Source organism: Salvia miltiorrhiza, chromosome 6 (genome assembly GCF_028751815.1).
Source record: "Salvia miltiorrhiza cultivar Shanhuang (shh) chromosome 6, IMPLAD_Smil_shh, whole genome shotgun sequence".
NCBI lineage: Eukaryota > Viridiplantae > Streptophyta > Magnoliopsida > Lamiales > Lamiaceae > Salvia > Salvia miltiorrhiza.
Window position 1 is genome coordinate 8963378 of NC_080392.1, and position 21156 is coordinate 8984533.

Here is a 21156-nt window from a genome sequence, read left to right on the forward strand (position 1 = left end):
TGAATGAGAAATATGAGGAAATAAATCTCATATGAAAAAATGGACTTCGTGTGAAAAAATTAGAAAAATATATAATTCACGGAAGAACTTTGTTCCCATGCTTCATCATCGCTAGAATTTGAAGCATTAATATTAGAACTAGAGGCCATTTTTTGAAGATGAGTTTTTTCTATCCAGAGTATAGAATAGATAATTGTTCTGTCATTTGAGAGAGTACATGGATAAATATATAAGCAATAGCATGATAAGTGTCACATGCTATCTTACACAAGCTATCATGACAATAATTCAGAAATCACATGGGTGGTGCCACCGAAAGTTAATGCTTTTGGAAATGTTGTGACAATAATTCAGAAATCGCATGGGTGGTGCCACCGAAAGTTAATGCTTTTGGAAATATCGTGACAATGATTCAGAAATCGCATGGGTGGTGCCACCGAAAGTTAATGCTTTTGGAAATGTCGTGACAATAATTTAGATATCACATTACATTGAAAATACACAAAATGAAATTATATTGAAATTACACAAAATGAAATTACATTAAAATTACACAAAAAGAAATTACATTGAAATTGCACAAACTGAAATTACACAAAACGAAATTACATTGAAATTACACAAAACGAAATTATATTGAAATTGCACAAATTGAAATCACATAAATCAACCCTACAACAATAATTTAAATAACACAATAATTAAAAACAAACATCATAAGTTCGATTACATTCCATAAAGTTCAGCCATTAGACGACGTTTGAGAGCTTATTCTTCTGGAGATAACTGGATTTTTTTTCATCAACGTATTCAACGTAGATGTTTTCATTTCTTTTTCACGTGTGATCCTCATTTCACGTAGTTCAGCAGTGAAAGCATCTGAAACTATCGAAAATTGTGATTCTGTTTGTTTTCCTTTTCTTTTAGCCTTACCTTTAGCTTCATCTCTACCAATAGGACGATGAAATTTTGAAGCATCACTACCAGGAGTTTCTGGAGTGGAGTCGGTTGGAGGATCCGCATTTTCATGTGTCCTTGATTTTTTTTAGCTACTGCGACTTTCGTCAACACTGTCTTCGTCATATGGGTGAGAAAGTCGTATAAAACCATTATTATCCAATTTCAGTTCCCATTTCGGGTTGCTGCTCATAATCTTTTCAAACACCTCATGGTACGTAAACTTAGTTTTACCTTAAATTGTTTGAGCTGCTTTCTCAATATCCTTTTTGGATTGACTGCTCGTTCGTCGTTCATATGCTTTCTTGTATGCAGTAACCCACATAGTTACATTTTTGTTGAGGCATTTGAAACATTGCCTCAATGATTCCAAGGTCCTTGAACCTCCAATTTTTGGATTATCTGCTCGACTTTGCTCATACATACTTGCAACACTTTTCCAAAATGACGAACTATTTCATTTAGTGCCAACAATTGGATTGTTACTGACAAAGCACCAAGCAGACATTAGTGATATATATTCTATATTAGTCCAACTTTGTGCATTGTTTGAAGGGTTTGCAGAGAAATTTTCAAAGGTTTGGTGATATTCGGAAATAGGAGAATGAGTTGGATTATGCGAGAATTCTGAATTCATAGCATAATCAAACTCTGGGAATTCATTGGAGTTTGGAATATCAGCAAGATTTGCACAATAGTCTTGGGAATGATTGAAATTTTGAGAGTTGAAGAAATAATTATTACCTCGATCCATTGAAAAATAGAGAAACAAATAATAGAAGTCATGCAATGTTTCGTGCTTTAGACACAATATCCTAACAAAATGCAGACAATTATATCAATGACCTACATCTTCTGAAATCTGAACTCATAATATTGGTGGTATTTATTATTGACTGGTCTCTGAGACAAATTTGTTAGGCTCCACTCTCAAGCCCACTGAAGTACATAGTTAATTATCTTGCAACCCATGCTAGTTGAAAAATAGAAAAACAAATAATAGAAGTTATATGTAGAGAGGATAAATGGAAGAATTTGAAGGTGCATTGAAATATAGCAATAATAGTCTCTATTTATAGAGAATGAAAAAATATAAATTTTGATATTTTTAATTATTTTTTTAATACTCCCTCCGTCCCTGAAATAAGTTCCTCTTTTTCCTTTTTGGGACGTCCCCCAAATAAGTTCCTCTTTCTTTCTTTCCATTTTTGGACAACTACCCCACCACTAATAATACTTTATTTATTCTTACTTTTCACTTTTTCACCACTCCCAATACTAATTATAACACTTTTTCACCTTTTCACTACTCTCAATACTAATTATAACATATTTTTCTCCACTATCAATACATTTTACCACTTTTCCTTAAAACCCGTGTCGTCCCCAAAGAGGAACTTATTTTGGGGACGGAGGGAGTATTTTATACTTCCTCCGTCCGCCAAAATTATGTAAAAATTACTATATTTGGCGTCCGCCAAGATTATGTCACTTTCCTTTTATGGCAATGGTCCCACCATCTTCTTTAATATTTTATCCTTACTAACACTCTTTATTTACAAAAAACTCACTCAAAACTCTATCTCAACCACACATCTCATAAAGTGGTGGGACCCTTTCTCCACTACATCAAAATCATCACTAATTTTATTAAATTCCGTGCTCAAGCAATTTTACATAATTTTGGCGGACGGAGGGAGTATAAAAGATATACTAATTTTTATCAATTAAATATGGACAAATGTCATGCCACCATTCATCCAAACTAGATGAGAGAGAGAGACCACCCATGGTCTGTTTTTCTTCCTCGTCGACCAGGTCAAGATCTCTCCCTTTTAATTTTTTTTTTTCACTTGGCTTATGTGGCGGTCGACCACTACCTAAATTTCCTACCGATAAAGATGGTCTAATGGCCCGTGCTGGTCGGGTCTTTGCCTGCTGATTCGATTCAAAATCATACTTTTATGGAGTAAATAATAATTCCTTCGTCCCAATATTAATGTCCATATTTCTATTTTAGTTTGTCAAATTATAAGTGGCCCAAACCCAAAATAATAAAAATTAGGACTTGATTTAGCCCATTGTTATTAAATTTCCTTAATTTGTGTGTGTGTGTTAGCCTAATGGTAGGAGGTTAATATCCAAAACCTGAGGTCCTAGATTCGAGTCCTCCGTCGCGTGGTCTTTGAATTTCTTTATTTACTTATGTTATTTTATATATAAAAAAATAATAAAAAATCATCTCCTTAATTTATTCCTACCTAAGGGTTAACCAGTCTTTGAATTTCGTTATTTACTTATGTTATTTTATATATATAAAAAAAAAGTCTCCTTAATTTAAACCTAGCAACCTTATTCCTACCTAAAGTTAGCCTCACTCGTTTATGTTCTCTCACTTTCTCTCTCTGATCCGCCACCCCACACCATGAACTCCTACTAAATTTTCGGCTCTTTGCCGTGGAGATCTGAGTCTGCATCCTTCGATTTCTCAACATCTGCCCTTGATGCAGAATCGAAACCATTGCCTTCTTTGTACTGCAACCTCTTTTCGCCACAATCGGCCGCCAAATCGACAGAACCATCGTCCGCTGTGATGAAAGAGGACATCTCCTCTGACACGCTGGCATCTCCGGTGTTCGTCGCTTCTCTGAGCCGTGTCCTCTTTCCCCTTTCACTGGTGCCCTCTTCCGAGCAAACCATAATCAAAGGCGCGCGCTTCTCTCTATGTGTCCGCCGCCGTTGATTCGACTTCGTTGACCATTCCTTCACTGCCCCTGACTCCCAATTCGCTTGGGGATAGGGAGGATCTCACCATTGTTGGTGATATTTTGATTTTCAAGTGTTTAGTTATGTATAGATCTCCCTTATTTATAGATGTATTTTAGTGGGAAAATTTGGATTCTGTCGCCATTGGTTGTGATATTCTGCAATGCCGCCCAAATTTGGGTTTTTATTTCAAGGAAAATTTGAATTCTGTCGCCATTCTTGTGTCCAGATTTTATGTTAATTTTAAGATTCAGATTTTGGGTTTTGATTTTAATATTCATATTTTAATTACTCTCTCCTTCGTTCACTCTCTCTTCTTCTCGCCACTCTCTCGCTCCATCTCATTCTCACACAGATAACCTCCACCGTAGCCCCCTGTTATCGCGAAGTTGCCAGTCATTCTCTCTCATCTTTGATCTCTCACTCACTCTCTCGCTCGTCCCCATCATCTTCTCCCTCACCAAAAATCTCCAAAATTTTAGAAACCCTAGGTCCTCTCCCCTATGCCGGTGCCACATTCCTCCTCTCTGATTTCGACCGACACCTACAGTAGCTGTCCTCCTTTTTTGCCTCGACCGAACGACAGCAACAATATAGCCGCTCCAGCCGGCTTTTCCCCCTCTTTCCATCTCCCTCTCCCTCTCTGACATCGCCACCGTTGCTCGCCGATGACGGTAGCTCCACCACCGCCTTCTTCTCTCACCGACAACAGCGTACCCTATCTCTCTTACCACCGAACAGCAACAACAAAGCCGTCGTTGCTTGCCGCCTCAGTCCTACCCTGACTCAAAACACCAAGATCCTACAAATCCCTAATTTTCTTCTTCTTTCTCCCTCGTTGTGAACATGGACGGTTTCACGCGATACAACCAGCTGCTTGCACCAGGCCAGTAAACTTGAAGTAGTTGATTCCGAGAAGTGAAAACAATTAATGGAAAATAACAGATATTAAGTATGACATGCGCTGATTTTGGTTGCGGGGAGAGGTGAAGGAGGTGCCAGAAATCTGCTCGGTGTAGAGGCCGTAGGGGCAGAGGGGAAGAGGGGGGCTGTTCTGGCCGCGGGGAAGTGCTCTGGAGATTGCCTCTGACGAGAAGTGGTTACGGAATCCAGAGTAGTAGACCAGCTCGGCTGGGAAGGGCAGTCGCACCGCCGTGGGCGAGAGGCGAGAGAAAAAGATGACGGTGGTGGCGGGGTCGAAGGCTGCGCCTTTCACCGAGAAAGAGAGAGACCGAATGATCGGCGTCAGTCTCGCCGGAATTTTTGAGGCGGCGGCGGACCGCCACCTCCACTGCCACCCTTTGCCCACCACAATACTTCATATGTGTTTTCAAAGATATGGAATTTCTTTAGTTTTTTTCTTTTTTTTATTCCACGTGTACTTCCAACATGGCGCTTGGCTGGACACGTTAAATACCGGTCGCGGGATTATTTTTGCGGGCCACAAATAGGAAAAAAAATGAAACGATGTGTATTATTTTGTAAATATGCTTAGGGTGAGATATATTTGAGAAAACACCCAAACGATGGGCCATAAACTGAAATTTACCCAAACGCTGAAAGTTTGGGACATAAATCACTTTTAACCCTTCTGATAAATTGAGACAATTTTTAATCTTTATTGTTACATGAGGATTTGTCCATACTTAAATCAGTGCTGGTCTCATTATCGGTGACATGAATATTGGAGGCTCCGAAGACAAAATCGTAGCTTTTATTGACCGTCGATCGACTGAATTGATCCGTTAGGTGTTCGAAACTTGGCGGTTTGTAGACGGGCCTGTTGGAAATATAAGCTTGCAGGCATTTACAATGTAGTAGAAATGTAGAAGATCAGATACAAGGAAAAACTGTATTGAAATTACAATGAAGTAAAGAACCAGAAAACAGCCGAGTCGAGGAAGATCCTCTATCCGCAAGACGAGATACGCCCCGGTAGTGCTCTCGGTTTGGCGTGTCGTCTCCAAAGATAAAACGGCTTCGTCTCGTGGGTAGCAGCACTGCAGACCAACTATGAATGCGAGATAGTGCGTGTATGCAGAGATTCAGTGCGTATGATGTTGTGTATTGGATGCATGGAGGCTGTCCTATTTATAGGCATAGACCACTTTATGGGGGAGCCTGCAGCCTTAATTCCTATTGATGGAATTTAAGTGTTGCTGGATTGTTATCAAGTAACTCCCTCCCGTCCAATAATGACGGCAGTTACGTTGTAACTCCATATTTCAACTACTCAACTTTAAATAATTATTTCTCACTCACCGGAAATTGGTTTTGAGTAAATAAATATACTGCGATCATCTACTCGAAACGTAGATCGATCCTGTGCCATTTAATTATGCTAAATTAAATGCTTTCGATACTCAAACATTTGTCAATACAAAACCAATTTCCTACAGGGCCCACGCGAGCACACGTATGCAGAAAAGAATGAGAGTTAAGAGGGAGAGCTTATCATGGAAAGTTGCCATGATTGTGGAAAAATGATGCAGAATGAAACGAATGAAATGTTTTGGGGAATTTTAAGGTATATATATGTGTTGAAGATTGAAACATATTATTATGATTGGTTTTTTGAAGCTGGCTTGTATCTTCCAAGAATCTCATTTGATTGTTGATGTTCGATTTTCAGACGCTAGTTGGATCAAACATGTGCAGTTGAGTATGGCATGTTTTGTGGACTAAATGAAAATGGACTAAATTTTTAGGCATTCCAAAATGGCATAAATAGACAATTTTTTATGAATGAAGAGAGTAGTAAATATTAATTTAATCTTATTTTTAATATTTTGACGTGATAATTATTTATTATTGATTTAATCTAATTTTGTATATTAACTTCAAAGTTTGACGTGATAATTCTTGAAATATTGATCTAATCTGATTTTGTTACCCATTAAAATTCTACAAAATTTATTATCGACATGATTAGCCAAATAATTTATATTAAGTCACTACTAGTTAACCCAAAATATGTTTAGTACATGAGAGTTCAATATAATATGCTTAAGACATGTTTTATAAATTCAAAAATATAAACACTTTAGGCACTAGAGCAGGATGCTTAACTTATCATAAAAATGTTTAACCACCCTTTCAATCAAACTTGTGTTGTATTTAATACTTCTCTTCATCTCATTTTTTTTTTTTTTCAGTTTGAATAGTCCCATTTAAAAAATCTCATTTTATTTTGCACAAAAACACAATCAACATAACTTACACATCATGCCACATAAAATCTATTCTAGACACTCTCTTACTTAATTTGATAAAAAAAAAACCCCTTAAAAACTACTTTATTTTTTCAATTTTATTATGAACAATTTACTTTATAACTAAATCATCTACATGTTAATACTTGTGCTCAAATAAAACAAAACATTTCATAACCAGGGGGCTTAGCCCACTGGCCACCGGGTCCTCACTTAAGTGAAGTGACCCGGGTTCGATCCCTCTTGGGAGCGAATTGGAGATTGGAGATATAAGGTGGATTTTGGTGGATGGAGAGATAAGGTGGTTCTTGGAGTGGATGGGGAACTAATTACTAACATCTAACATGACTTTGCCCGATCCAAAAAAAAAAAAAAAAAACATTTCATGCTAGATGAACGGAGTACTTAATAGGCTGTTGCATATCCCATGCAATGACTTTGTAGTCAGAGCACCAAAGCTCATAACATTAAAACACGCTTTTTAGCTTCATTTACACATTTGACAGAATAAACAATTTTTTCACATTTTATGATGATGCAATATTTCATTTGATAATAGCTTGAAAAACTGATTATACACCAAGGGCATGTTTGTTTGCCAGGAAAGTAATGTGAATTGGGATTGTTATTCCCAGGAAAATGATTCCGTGGAAAATGAATCCTAATAGATTCATTTTCCAGTGTTTGGAAATATCAAAAATATTTATTAGTATTCTGGATTTGTATCATTAAATAAATATAATTAATCAATAAATATAAGAATCAAATTGTAATTTAATATTTATAATAAATTTCTCTATAATTTTTTTAGTAACAACAAAGTACATTATTAAGGTTAATTATATGATTTGTAATTCTAAAATTAAATTCAAATTTTCTTACATAATAATAATAATAATAATAATAAATTATAATTTGCCTAAAATATTATTATTATTATTATTATTATTATTATTATTATTATTATTATTATTATTATTATTATTATTAATTTGATTCATAGTTATGAGAATTAAATTATTATTTGCTTAAAATAAATTATGAACTAATTAATCAATTAAATGATAATAATAATAATAATAATAATAATAATAATAATAATAATAATAATAATATAAAGTTGATACATAGTTACGAGAATTACATTATAATTTGCTTAAAATAAATTATGAACTAATTAAATAATAATAATAATAATAATAATAATAATATAAAGTTGATACATAGTTACGAGAATTACATTATAATTTGCTTAAAATAAATTATGAATTAATTAAATAATAATAATAATAATAATAATAATAATAATAATAATAATAATAATATAAAGTTGATACATAGTTACGAGAATTACATTATAATTTGCTTAAAATAAATTATGAACTAATTAAATAATAATAATAATAATAATAATAATAATAATAATAATAATAATAATAATAATAATAATAATAATAATAATAATAATAATAATAATAGAAACATTAAATTCCAACTAAATAAAAACTATGATTTACATTTTATTATAAAATAATACAAATAAATAAGAATCTTGAGAATGAGGAAAAAGAATACCTAAGAAAAGCTAGGGAATAAGAATCCTGGAAAGTTGCACTACTTTCCTTGTTTTCAGGATTCTTATTACTTTCCTTAACTCATAAAAATTTAACCAAACACAGGAATTTAATATTTTGGAATCAGATTACTTTCCCAGGCCAGAATCCGTGCCAAACAAACATGCCCCAAAGGTAAAATTAATCCAAAAATATGTTTTCTATCGAGTGAAGAACATCAAATGCATCGACAGTCAAAAAATTAAGGTTCCATTTTCTTCGTATCTTCAATCCCTCACTTCCATATCCGAGGATGGATTTTCAAGGTCACTGGCGCCATCAGAATCATCGTTTCCCCCTTTTGATAACGAAGGCTGTTCACTAATATTATACTTGACAAACTTTACCTTCTTTCTTTTTTTACCATCTTTCGTCTTCCGTTTTCTTCCACCTTGCTCCGACAACCCCATTGAGTGGGCAGCAGATGTAAACGCAGCATTCATTCTTCCGCTCATTTCTTCATCTTCCTCGCTTCCACATTCTTCTCGACCCTTGTAGTCCATGTAAAAGAGCAGATCAGAATCAGGCTTCCTCCCTCCTTCCATGTCTGCAAGCTGCTCCGAGGCCTCCTTTGAGTCAAACGCACTACAGAATTTTGACATATCGTCATCGAATATCTTTATTCCTTTGTTCTCTATGTTCAGCATCCATCCTGCGTAGAAACAAACGCCTTTTCAATATAAAAAATACTGTTACAAATTAAGCACTAGGGGTGCTGCCAAGCCACGGTTTTTTTTTTTTAATATTTTTTTACAAGAATTTTCGGATACAATTAGGAATTCAGCCATAATCCAACTTTATTAATAATTCTGCCCAAACTGACTAAAACACCCTCAAGAACTCATCGCTGGTGTTTTCAGTACTTTAGGCTCCATAACAAGTACAAACAGCAGCTAATATCTACATTTAAATGAGTGATTAATGGTAATATAACTACTTACTTATAAATGCTCGTGGTGATGTTCCTGTCGGTTCAATGGTGCTGAATTCGCTGCCAAGCTCATTCCTGATCCATTTAATTATTAAGCTAGGCAAACTAGAATTAGCGAATGCATCCAGATAGGCAATAGTTTTCGTCTGGTCTCCTTGTTCCCTGAAGTTATGCACAATGAAGTTATGCCAATGCTAACCGTAGAAGCAGCAAATGCATTCGTGTAAGCTTCTAGAGCAAAAAGACTTGCTTGGCAATAATTTTATACATCAGGAACACACACCTAAATGACTCAATTGCTTCGTGATTGGCAATCAATTTGGTAACCATGACACGTTTGGCATGCTTTGCTGGCAGTTTCCCTAAGCTTCCGGGACTGAGGAAAGAATAGTCCACCAGTAACAGTGCATGAAAAAGAACTTTCTTCAAATCATCCAAATGTTCAAGGTTCTGCATAATTTTAACAAAATAGTCAACGGACTGAGAGGCAAGAGGAAACAACAATTTTTGTATGCGAAGGGCGATTTTTGGAGCCTAGATGTTGGAGATGATATAGGATTCTAAATGTAACTTGTGAAGATGCATTTAACTGCCACATTAGCCTTGAGCAAAGTGAGAAAGCAGAGAGTAGATAAACAATACTCCAACTAACCACAAGGGAGCTTATAGGCAAAACTGGTTCCAAAAGCATTCTTAGAAGAGTGGCTGCAAACACAGCAAAAAGAGGACAGAGATTATCAGTTGAACACATCATAGAAAGAAAAAAAGTTAACGAAATATTTTCTCGGAAGTTAGAAGACCAATCTCCAGAATAAAAAAGATTTTCAAACTAATAGTATCATCTAAAAAGTTAATTTCCCTACTACAAATGCAACAATCAAAGATAAGAACATATATTTATATAAAATTGTTTGTCTTATACAAAAGCACTATTTTTCTAGTAAATACATAAACACATATATATACATATACATACATAGTATATATTCACACACATATGTCTTTTGGTTTCTATATAAATATTTGGCAATTCTTATAACTTTTGTCTTGGTCCATCCATATTTTTCTCCAATGATGAAAAGTCCATAGTTAAACAGAACAGTGGAAGCGAATTAATTAGCTTTCACTAAAATGATATCACCAAAGCAAGCTGCGGAGTCAACATCTGAATAGTGAGCAAGAAAGTTCAGTTGCTTATCAAGTAGTCAAAAAACATCAATTCAGAAATGAAATAATAAAGCATGAAAACAAGATCATCAAGTATTCAGTTAGGAAGCCTTTGGTTTGAAAGCCTTTGGTTGAGTGATAAAGCATGATTGATAAAATAATTCAACTTAATAAAAAGTTTGGTTTGCATGATTCGGCCTGTGATGGATAACTCAGCCCACACTCCAATAGTCCAATTGGATGATTATTTATCACCCTAAAGGTGATTATTCTTAACTATCCCATCGACCAAACCAAATGCCCCCCTTAGTGTTTCAGGAAATTGGTAAAATGAAAATATAGTTGTAAAGGACCTGAAGGATTTCTAGCCTAAATGATATATATCCTGCAAACTACCAGATAATGTTCATAGAAATAAGATGATGGCAGTCGACAAGAAGAAGTGTGTGGTGGATACCAAATCAAGCAGACATCATTGTTTATAACTCTATCAAATCGAACGCCTTCTTAAAGGGATGCAGCCGAATAACTTTAAACTTGAAGAGAACAAAACATATTAAACTTAGATAAATCACGTAGAATGCACAATGAAGTTATGCCAATGCTAACCGTAGAAATACGAGCTGCGCAGCCCAGTAACAGAACCAACAATCCAATATCTGAGGTCATTCTGCACCTTCTCCCCGAAACCCTCTTCGCAAATTTTCCAGCACAACTTCAACAGAAACGCCTCAGCAATCACAAAGCCTGCAAGATCAATCATCTCACATCCTTCAGCACTAACCCTGTTTGCAATGTCATCGCTCAAGAGTGGAAAAAACACCCTCAAAGATTCTGCATTCATGGCCTCATCACCATTACCCACCAACCAAAAACTAATCAAATCAAGAAGCGGCCTGTTCAAACCCTCCAACTCATCAAAATTTTGATCAAATCCACTATAGCAGACATTTATATAACCTAAAACGGAGTCCACTAAACTTTTGATTTCTCCACATATTTTCCTCTCTTTCTTGGACCCCAACTGAATGCTCTTCAAATCAAGGATGAGCTTATGCAAATTGTATATAACAGGCGCAACTAAAGCTATGCTCTTTATCGCATTGCAAGAAGCGGAGCAAGAAACTATAAGCTGAAACGAATCTCTAATTTCTGAGAGACGGCTGAAAGGTTCGGTTTTTTGCGAGCTAAAATTCAGAGCTGCATAAACCCAGATGCTTTCCAGAGGCGGGTCGGGTTTAGACTGCACAAATTCTTGAAACTCAGAGACAAAATTAATGGAATTCTGGACATTGGATTTTCGTACAGAGGTTAAGAGATTTTCGATTGACTGGTTGAGGGAAATTTCGTAGTTTTTGCCGATGAAATGGTGGAGATTGTCAACTTGGGGTGCAGTTAGGGTTGACGCCATGGTTGAAGGTGTGGTGAAGTGCTTAAACCCTGATGTTTGATTTTGAATTAGGGTTTTATGAAGTTGGGCGGAGATGTCCTGCATCACAATCTACTGTACTATTGTGAAGCCCGTTGACCAATTCAGAAACAAAGTAGAACGGCGTGTTGATACACGTGGCTCCTATTAACCAATCAGAAACAACATAACACGTACGACACCCCAGCGCAGCGAGCGACGTCGTATAGTCCATTAGTGAAGGAGAAAATAAAGCAGCAATTTTTGCCATTGCAACTGAACTCCTAATCTGTGAGTGTTGTGCGATTTTTTGGGCGCAACAATGACGAAATCCATTAATTCATCACTATTGCTAGTGCTATATGCATTAATGATAGTATGCTCATTGACGCCATTATCGCACAGCGCCAAGAAACCAGTAGGAATTGCTAGAAAAGAAGACATTCCATATATAAAATGTCAAGTTTGTGAGAAGTTGGCATCTCAAATATACCACCAAGTTGAAGCTAAACGAGCTGAGGTTTCCCCTAAAAAGGTGATTTTGTTATCTGGGCTTCTTTAATAATTCTTTAATAGCATGCTATATTCGAGAATTTGGTATTAACTTGTTTCTGTTTAATTTTTTCGAGTGACGAACAAGATTTGTTACATTTTACTTTTTCATTGATGTACTTGGTTGTTGCTGAGTTTGAGATTTATGCTATCTGTTTTCAGTGTATGAGCAATGGTTTTACTACTTATTTTTCAGTGTTTTTCTTTATATGATTGTGATCTATTATTATACGTAACTTTTGGATGCAGTTATCGGAATATGAAATTATAGAAATCGCGGAGAATGTTTGCAATCTGAAGAAACGGGAAGCTGATTGGATACTTAAAATTGACGTAGTGGAGAAAGGGGATAAACTTGAGGTAAAAGAAGGTACATTTGTTTTTTCAGAATGATTTAATGTGAAGTTGCTTACAATTTGTTCTTACTCAGCTTGTCGAGCAAGACTCCGAAGGGCAATGCAATTCAGAATGCAAAACAATAGAGCGAGCTTGTCAAGAGGTGAGATTGAGACAAATCGATCTCTATGTTGGAACTCTGTTATCCTTTTTTGTAGAGTTCAACTTTGCCATATCATGTAGGATTTCTCTCACTTTGCTACTGAGCGGATGTAAATTCTTGGATCAGTGCTGATATTGTAGGCTTATCACCCGAAGTATATATACTTTTTTCGTGTGCTCTTGTTTCTGTTTAGGGGTTCTTTTTTGTTGTTCCACATACAGACCATATATAAGGGGAAGGGAGGGTGATACATACTTTGTATGCGAAAGAGTAGGGGAAACCTTCTCCTACTGAACTTCCAAGCTACTTGAGGATTGTCAGGTTCCGTTCAGGGGTTTTCTTAACTGTCTTGTAATAACTAATATGTATTGCTCTTGTATGTAAATTCACAAGTATTAACAGATAAACATAGATTAACGCATGTATAGTTTCTTATTTCATAGAGCCACAACTATATTTCCCTTGTGTTTTCTCTTTGGCTTATTTGTTTGTGGCAACACTAGTATTGCTACTCACAGTAACAACCAACCTATCTCTCCATTCTGGGGTCTTTGCAGGTTTTGGGTTATTCAGATACAGATGCTGCAGAATACTTGTACAAGAAGAAGCCCCAGCATGATGCTCTTGTAAAATTCGTCTGTAAGGACCTGACTGATGCCTGCAGCTCAAAGCCACCACCAGTACCTAAGGTTATTTCCTTCCAAGTGGTTTTCGATTCAAAATTATTGTTGTAGGGATATCTATGACTTGCCAAAGCTAAGATTGTATGTTGCATTGCTTCCCCCTGTCCCAAACTATTGGTCTTATTTATTTCTTCTGGACATTATTAAAAGTGTCTCCTTTTCTCAAAATGTAATTTTTTCCCCCAGATATGAGCATCTCTCACAAACTATTAAAGATTAAAATAGAAATACCCCAGTATAAAACCCTGTTGTGGAGGGAATATATAGGTCCAAATCCACATTAAGAGGACTATGGGTTGGGTTCAACACAGAATACCCTTCAATAATTGAGAGTCTCTTTGGTGAAAAATGGACCTTTGGCTGATTGTTTCCCCAGGTTCGTTCAGGGCACATTACTATCCCAAATCCAGATTGCTACCATTTTTAGTGATTTTACAGTTTTTTCCTACGCATGATCCCATGGGAGAAAGCTATAAGTTTGGTGAAACCTTATACCTCCATTTCCAAATAATATTCCCCCGATGTATCATTTGCAACTTGGATCAATTCGTTGTTCGATTTCCTGGTGATATTATCAAAGAGCCATTTCCAAATTCCTCCCTCCATTCATGCTCTTCTATTTTTTACCTTTTCATTTAGTTCAGAGTTTGATATAAATTATCAGAGTAAGAATATTGAGATTAAGTTCTAAAGGTTTCTATGAAACAGCATGCCTATGTGACTTATACTTTAGTTATTACTGTGTTTGTCCTAGAGATAAATGTTTGAATGCTTAGACTGGATCACTTGACAAATGGCTGCTACTTGTCCGCCACATTCTTATTGAGTGTAGCACGTTCTCACAATCTCGTGTCGATTTCTTTGCTTCAGGATAGGGCTCCTGGAGAGCCATTTGTTGCCAAGTCAGAGAAAGAGGCTGAAATGGAGAGGCTGATGAAATCAATGGAGGTAATTAATAAAGGAGCAAAATGTTCATGAGCATCATTTAACGAGCCATGAAGCCTCATACTACCTTTACCTTTACTTGCTTCAGGGAATGCCAGGAGCACCCGGCATGAAAATGTACTCACGAGAAGACCTGATGAACCAAAAGTTTGGTGCTGAAGATGGAGATGAGGACGACGATGATGATGCAGAAGAGTTCCCTTCAAACTTGGTAGGACAAAGAAAATCCAATACTTTCTTTTCTCGACTTAAGGTAACATTAAATTCTTGATGCAGGGGAAAGTATTGAGACAAAAAACCGAGAAAGAGAGTAACTGGAAGGAACAGATCACAAAAGGAATCCTCAACGCTGGTGAGAAACTGAAGGAGCAAGCTGATCGCGTCTCATTTAGAATAAGACGGTGGTGGCAAAGGAAGAAAACAGAGTGGGAGAAGAGTTCACAGTCGGGAAAAGCAGAGCTGTAGAAATCGAAAGCCAAGGAGCAACAGCAGGCGGGCTCTATTAGTTCTTCTTCCTCCATATTCCTATCATATTTTGCGTTTTTGGTGTATACAACATTTTTGTAATCTTTCAACCAATGTGCATAAACTCTTGATTTGCCTAGCACTGACTGTACTCGTAGTTGTTCTATATATGAACACAACTAGCATAAGATTATGTGATGAATGGTGATCCACATATGAAGTGCCTATGAGCAGGAGTGAGATTACAAAAATTCAGAAACATTTCTTTGAACTTCTCCAGAAAATGGAACTCAGGGAATGTTTGGAAAAACTTGTGCTTTTGGAGAACTTGTTTAAAAGCAAAAGTATGTAGCATTTGAAATAAAACGTGTAGAGTTGAAAAAATAGAAATTCATATGCCAGGTAAAGGATTAAATTTGAAATAGACATTCAGTGGCAAGATTGCTCAAAGAAAAACTAAAAACACAATTGTTCAAAAAAAACTTATACTAGAATGTAAAGACTTACTATCTAGTAGGATCAACAAAGATTCATTATCTAGTAGGATCAACAAAGGCTGCTACCACATGACAGAGAGAACACTAGTAGGAACGCAACATAAAATGTGGGCAGGGCAAGCCGATTTCAGGCTTGAATCGGTGGTTCACGGTTCACCATGGAGATGAACATAAATCGGCCCATGAATAGGTGTAGGCGGTACCGAGCCGGCCCGAAATCGACGGTTCAGGTTCGAATCACCGATTTCACATTTTAAAAAAAAAAAATTAGATGTAGTTTGAAATACTTTGCATTGCATTAAATTTACTTGTTGAAGATTATAAATTAAATATTTAATTGTTGATCTCATTTTGAATCACTAGTTTCACTACTTTTGATTTTTAAACTTCTTGGGAGAACAAAATCTAGGGACACAGAATGGAGTGATTTGAAGCTTGAGGATCAGGAATAAAATCCATGGATATTTCTACAACATGTAAATCTTGTCGGAACCATGCCAAAGTCATATATAGCTACGAAACTATTATCTACCAAATATTCTACAATGCTTCCATAAATAATACTAGTAGATATTACCATGGAATATTTGAATTTAATTAAGCTTCATGCAAGCCGGCCAGTAGTTGGTCTGCATCACAAGATTTCCATGTCATCCTTTTGGGATACAGACTAAATTCCTCGTCTATACTATATTATAAATAAATCTTCAATTTGAAATTGATTTAAAATCAATTTTAATGACAATTTTATAAATTAAGGAAAAATCAATGTCATAATCTATGTAAATTTTAAAATTAATATATGAAAATCAAATCAACATTTCAGAGCTCCTCAATTAACCGCCACTAATATTTAAATTTTAAATTTCCTTATTTATAATATATAACATGGTATTATTCTATAATAATTACACAATTTGTTTTATGTAAAATTCAAACATATGTATTTTTTTCCCCACTTTTTGTGTGGAAAAGGTAAGTAAGTGCTTATATATAAATTGATGAATTATTCTTTTAACTAGACATGATCTTGATAAATTCGTGTATTTATTAATGAGTAATCCTCCACAAGTTTAATTTTCGTTTCTATCACCTACTACTTAATTAATTTCCATATCTATGATCCACAAAAACGTCAACGACAGTTTTGAAATGTTGTAGATGAAAAAAGATCGAAATATGAAATTGATTTGAGACAAGAAACTAAAAGATGCTATTCTTAGACATCATCACAGATACTAAGATTGCAAATGATTCTTGTGTAGATTTAGTCCATTATATTAGCATTTTGATTCTTCACCATATAACATATTCGTATTTGTCGTTATGTCTTACACTACTTAGTGTTAATTCCACCTAATTACACTCTTAAAGAAGCTTAATTACCATTGACTTCACACGGCTAGCTAGCTCGTATATACTAATATTAATAATCTTTTTTGTTTTTGTTTTCTTGTGGCATGTTTTCTAAGTCTGGAAAGTACTGGTCTATCCCGTGAGGTGTAAAAGTTAGACTAAAATGTTTTGGTTTAGATATTAATATCTAATTCAACTCAAAATTAATTGGTAAAAATAAGCTAAAAACTATAGGGTTAGCACGAAAAATTCAACATATATGATTGGTCTAAAATAGTCCCACAACATGATTGGTTTATTTCGATCGTCATCAAATTAATGAGTAGCTTGTATACTAATTAAGCTTAATCGACACAGAATCTGAAATCGAATGTTTAACTCTGTAATACCCATCCCCATTAAAAAAAAAAAAAAAAAAAACAACTTTGTATATTCATCAGTTTTGATTGGAACTATACGAATTAGTCACTTCAATTATCTTTTAATGTTTTCATTGGCCTATTCAACATTTTACGATATGTTTAGAATTTGGAAATATATTTTCACTTTGAGTTGACAATATGCATGATATGTGCTTTTCATATCTTACATCTTGAATTGATTCCACATGTCACGCTAGATTGAATGTTAATGTGTTTAGATTTCAAAAAGTAGTTTTCAGTTGAAGAAAATGAAAAGGACACCCACCAAAAAGAATTCGAAAATATCTTGGAGCTTCATCAAAGCTATAATAAATACATAAAACTCAATCAGAATATTACTTGAATCATGATACGATTTTGCCGACAATGTGGGAGTTACAAGTGCATTCGTAATAGTTAGCTTTCATAAAATGTTACTCCTCCATCCATTTTACTTTGTCTGTATGCTTTTTTGAGTTGGTTCCACTTAATTTCACCTATTTCATTTTTGAGTAATCATTTTACATTATATTAAGTATGAACTCACACATCTTTACAGGATAATTTTATATATTTTCTTAAATAGTCATGCCAAAAAGAAATAGATTAAATTGACTTAGATGAAGGAAGTACAATTTAATTTATCTAGTAATGTGACTCGTGTTATATAAGTGTGTATAAGTGAAAATTTTGGTGGAATCAGCCGGAAAATATTAGGCGTGAGATGTAATTGCAAAATCGTTAAGATAGTATTGTAATTCACACGACTATAAAGTCATGTTGTAATTACATAATTATATGCGTTGTGAACTTTGAGATTTTTTTTTTTTTTTTTGAAAAGGAATTTTGAGATAATTAACCTTAAGAGAATATACATTGGTTATTACACGAACTAATTATGGACACTGTAGTCGTACAATTACAATGGGGCACGAACAATATCGAATGGAAATAACAGCTGTTTTAATGTTAAGTTTCAAGAAATTACACACTTAATTGAGACTTACTTCAGTTTCTTATTTCCTCTCCCACATCTTGTATTTTTATAAATTTTCTTGATTGATTATCATCGTGATCAGATAATGAATTCAATCTAAAAATGTATATTTCTCAATATATGTTGTGTAACAATAATTAATTAATGAGGATGGTTTTGGTATCAAATGAAGGGATCAAATGGTGCATATTAATTCCAACCCTTAAAAGACATATACTCCTATATATATATATGACTTGGGGGAGTTGGGGAGGGGGAACAGTGGGGTTTGAACCCGGGACCTCATTGTTCACACACAGGAGGTCGCAAAGAGTTCTCAATTTCAAAATTGAGTGGCAAATTTGTGATTATAATAAAATTAAAGGTTTGTTTATAAATTATATATTTTCTTTTTTTTTTCTTTAACTGTTTTTTTCCATTTTATTTCTTTTCTAAAATTGTGAAATTCGACTAATTATAAAATATTTGATATGCATATCAAATTAAAGATCATGACAAGAGCTTTAACTTGATATATGTTATGTAAAATATAAAAATTATATTTATTTAAAGATTACAACTTAAGAAAATTCTCTCTGCTCTCTCCTCCTTTTTTAGAATAATTTTTTTTTTCAATTATCTTTTAATTTTTATTGTTTTCTTTTTTCACAATATCAATTTTTATTAATGTCAATTATTCTTTATTTTTTATATTAAACTAAAATATTTATCTTAAATTACAGTATTTTTTAATTATATATATATATATATAATCAAATTAATATTAATTTTATATATAGTGAAATATAAAAATATTTTTTGTGCGTTGCACGAGTGCAAATGCTAGTATAGTATAAAATGGAGATGGTTTTCTGAAAATGAAATATACTAGTATAATTAAATAAACAAAGCCTGAAATGATGAGACGAAATTGGCTGCTGCACATCAGCAACAGAAACAATCACACAGAATTAATGTACACCTACTCGCCTTTACTACACGCCAATGTAACATCATGAGCTGTAACTAATTTACACACGTTTAAGTTAACGAAAGTACCCCCCAAAAAAAAAGTACCACAAATTAATGCATATTTATTTTACTCTTTCCGTAAGCAAATATAATTTTCTTTAGTCTGTTCCAGAATTATACTCCTAGTAATTTTTTTTATTACAAGTATAAAAATAAAAAATAAGGATATAGTGAAAAAAATGTTTATTTTTGTTTCCATGTACACTAATTATATATGCATTTTTAATCCATGTAAAAAAAACTATATTTTGGATAAAAGGATGTCTTGACTAGTTAGTTTATATGTTGCTTGACATTGATCGTGCGTTTAGTCGTTGAATATTGTAAAAGTTGATACTATTACATTATACTACCAATCTCTTCGATTTTAATTATAAATTAGTTTAGATATTCTCATGGTTACTGAAAAAAAAAATTAAGATTGTTGACGAACACTTTTATCAGTGTTTCCCTGCAGGTAATATACAGTCTATCTCATAATATAAGTTATATATCATCATTCAATAAAAGTATGAGTATTCTAGACGTGACCCAATGATGTTCACCAACTTTACAAATAGTAAATATTTACGTAATCAACAAATAGATGCAAGCATTGAAATCTATCTGTTATTAGATAGAATATATATTGAAGACCTCTCCTTCATTCTCTATCCTATGTGGCACTCTCACAAGTTAGCATTTTTACATCTTTTTTTCATTCATCCCACATTGAAATTATCCTAAACTTCATCAATTCATAATCTATATAAAAGGCTCAATCTTCATGTAGACATTAGGCCATCTATTTTTTCCACATTGATATTATATTTAATCATTGGAAAATATAGATAAAGAAATACTTATAATATGTATTTCAAATAAATAGTTTTCCATGTGTTTTTATAACTACAATAGATTTTCACATTAAATTTATAATAAACTTCATAATTAAAAATCAAAAAGTCGAAATTAAATTTCAATATTTGCAAACCTAAATAAAAGTATAGATGTTTCTGAAATAAATAGGTTCTTAAACTGAACTTGGTTAAAGTAAATAAAATGATCGTTAGATATATTTTGAATAAGGGTTAATTGCAGCAAAAACCATATACTTTTTCGATTTTTGGTTTTTTCCCATGACAAAAAAAATCTGAACAGAAATTCATGAATATTGGAAAATTAATTGCAATTTTCCCCCGCATCCATTTTTTCCCCAAATTGAATCTGAGGTGGCAATCAGATTTCCAGCATGTCATCGCCGGGAATTGAGCGAGACGACGTCGTTTTAATTATAATTAAACGACGCCGTTTTATGATTTTTTGACAATTGAATTACAAAATCTGATGCTTAGGGTTCGTCGATTAGGGTTCGTCGAGCAAAATATCTCAAAACCTAACTAGAAGCTCGAATTCAGGAGCTTTGCAACCGCCTGCACAATGTGGATGTGGAATACCAGCCGTCATTCGTGTATCTCACACCGAGAAAAATCTGTTTCGGCGATTCCTTTGTAGATCTTAATGGCTCAAAATCTAGAAATGGAATGACACCAAAAATCTGCTCAAAATGTAGTTCTTAATGCAGAGCAAAAATCTAGTTCTTAACTTGACCATGCCTTCTCAAAAATCTGGAAATGGAATGCTCAAAAAATGGTAGCCAGAGCTGACTAAAGCAGCCAGAGCTTGATCAGCTCTGGCTGCCTTGGGCTGCCAGAGC

The 21156-nt window shown here is 34.3% G+C and overlaps 2 protein-coding genes across 2 annotated transcripts; one reads left to right on the forward strand and one right to left on the reverse strand.

Annotated features, from left to right (window-relative positions):
• Positions 1-8680: 8680 nt before the first annotated feature.
• Positions 8681-12149, reverse strand: LOC130988470 (uncharacterized). Its single transcript, XM_057912330.1, has 5 exons — positions 11256-12149; positions 10132-10184; positions 9763-9929; positions 9490-9641; positions 8681-9200 (listed from the first exon to the last, which is right to left on the reverse strand). The coding sequence occupies exons 1-5, from the start codon at positions 12139-12141 to the stop codon at positions 8776-8778; spliced, it is 1683 nt and encodes a 560-aa protein (XP_057768313.1). The 5' UTR covers positions 12142-12149; the 3' UTR covers positions 8681-8775.
• Positions 12150-12265: 116 nt separating this feature from the next.
• Positions 12266-15428, forward strand: LOC130988471 (uncharacterized). The gene is made up of 7 exons (XM_057912331.1): positions 12266-12589; positions 12856-12966; positions 13037-13105; positions 13663-13794; positions 14659-14736; positions 14822-14944; positions 15010-15428. The coding sequence occupies exons 1-7, from the start codon at positions 12377-12379 to the stop codon at positions 15196-15198; spliced, it is 915 nt and encodes a 304-aa protein (XP_057768314.1). The 5' UTR covers positions 12266-12376; the 3' UTR covers positions 15199-15428.
• Positions 15429-21156: the final 5728 nt, after the last annotated feature.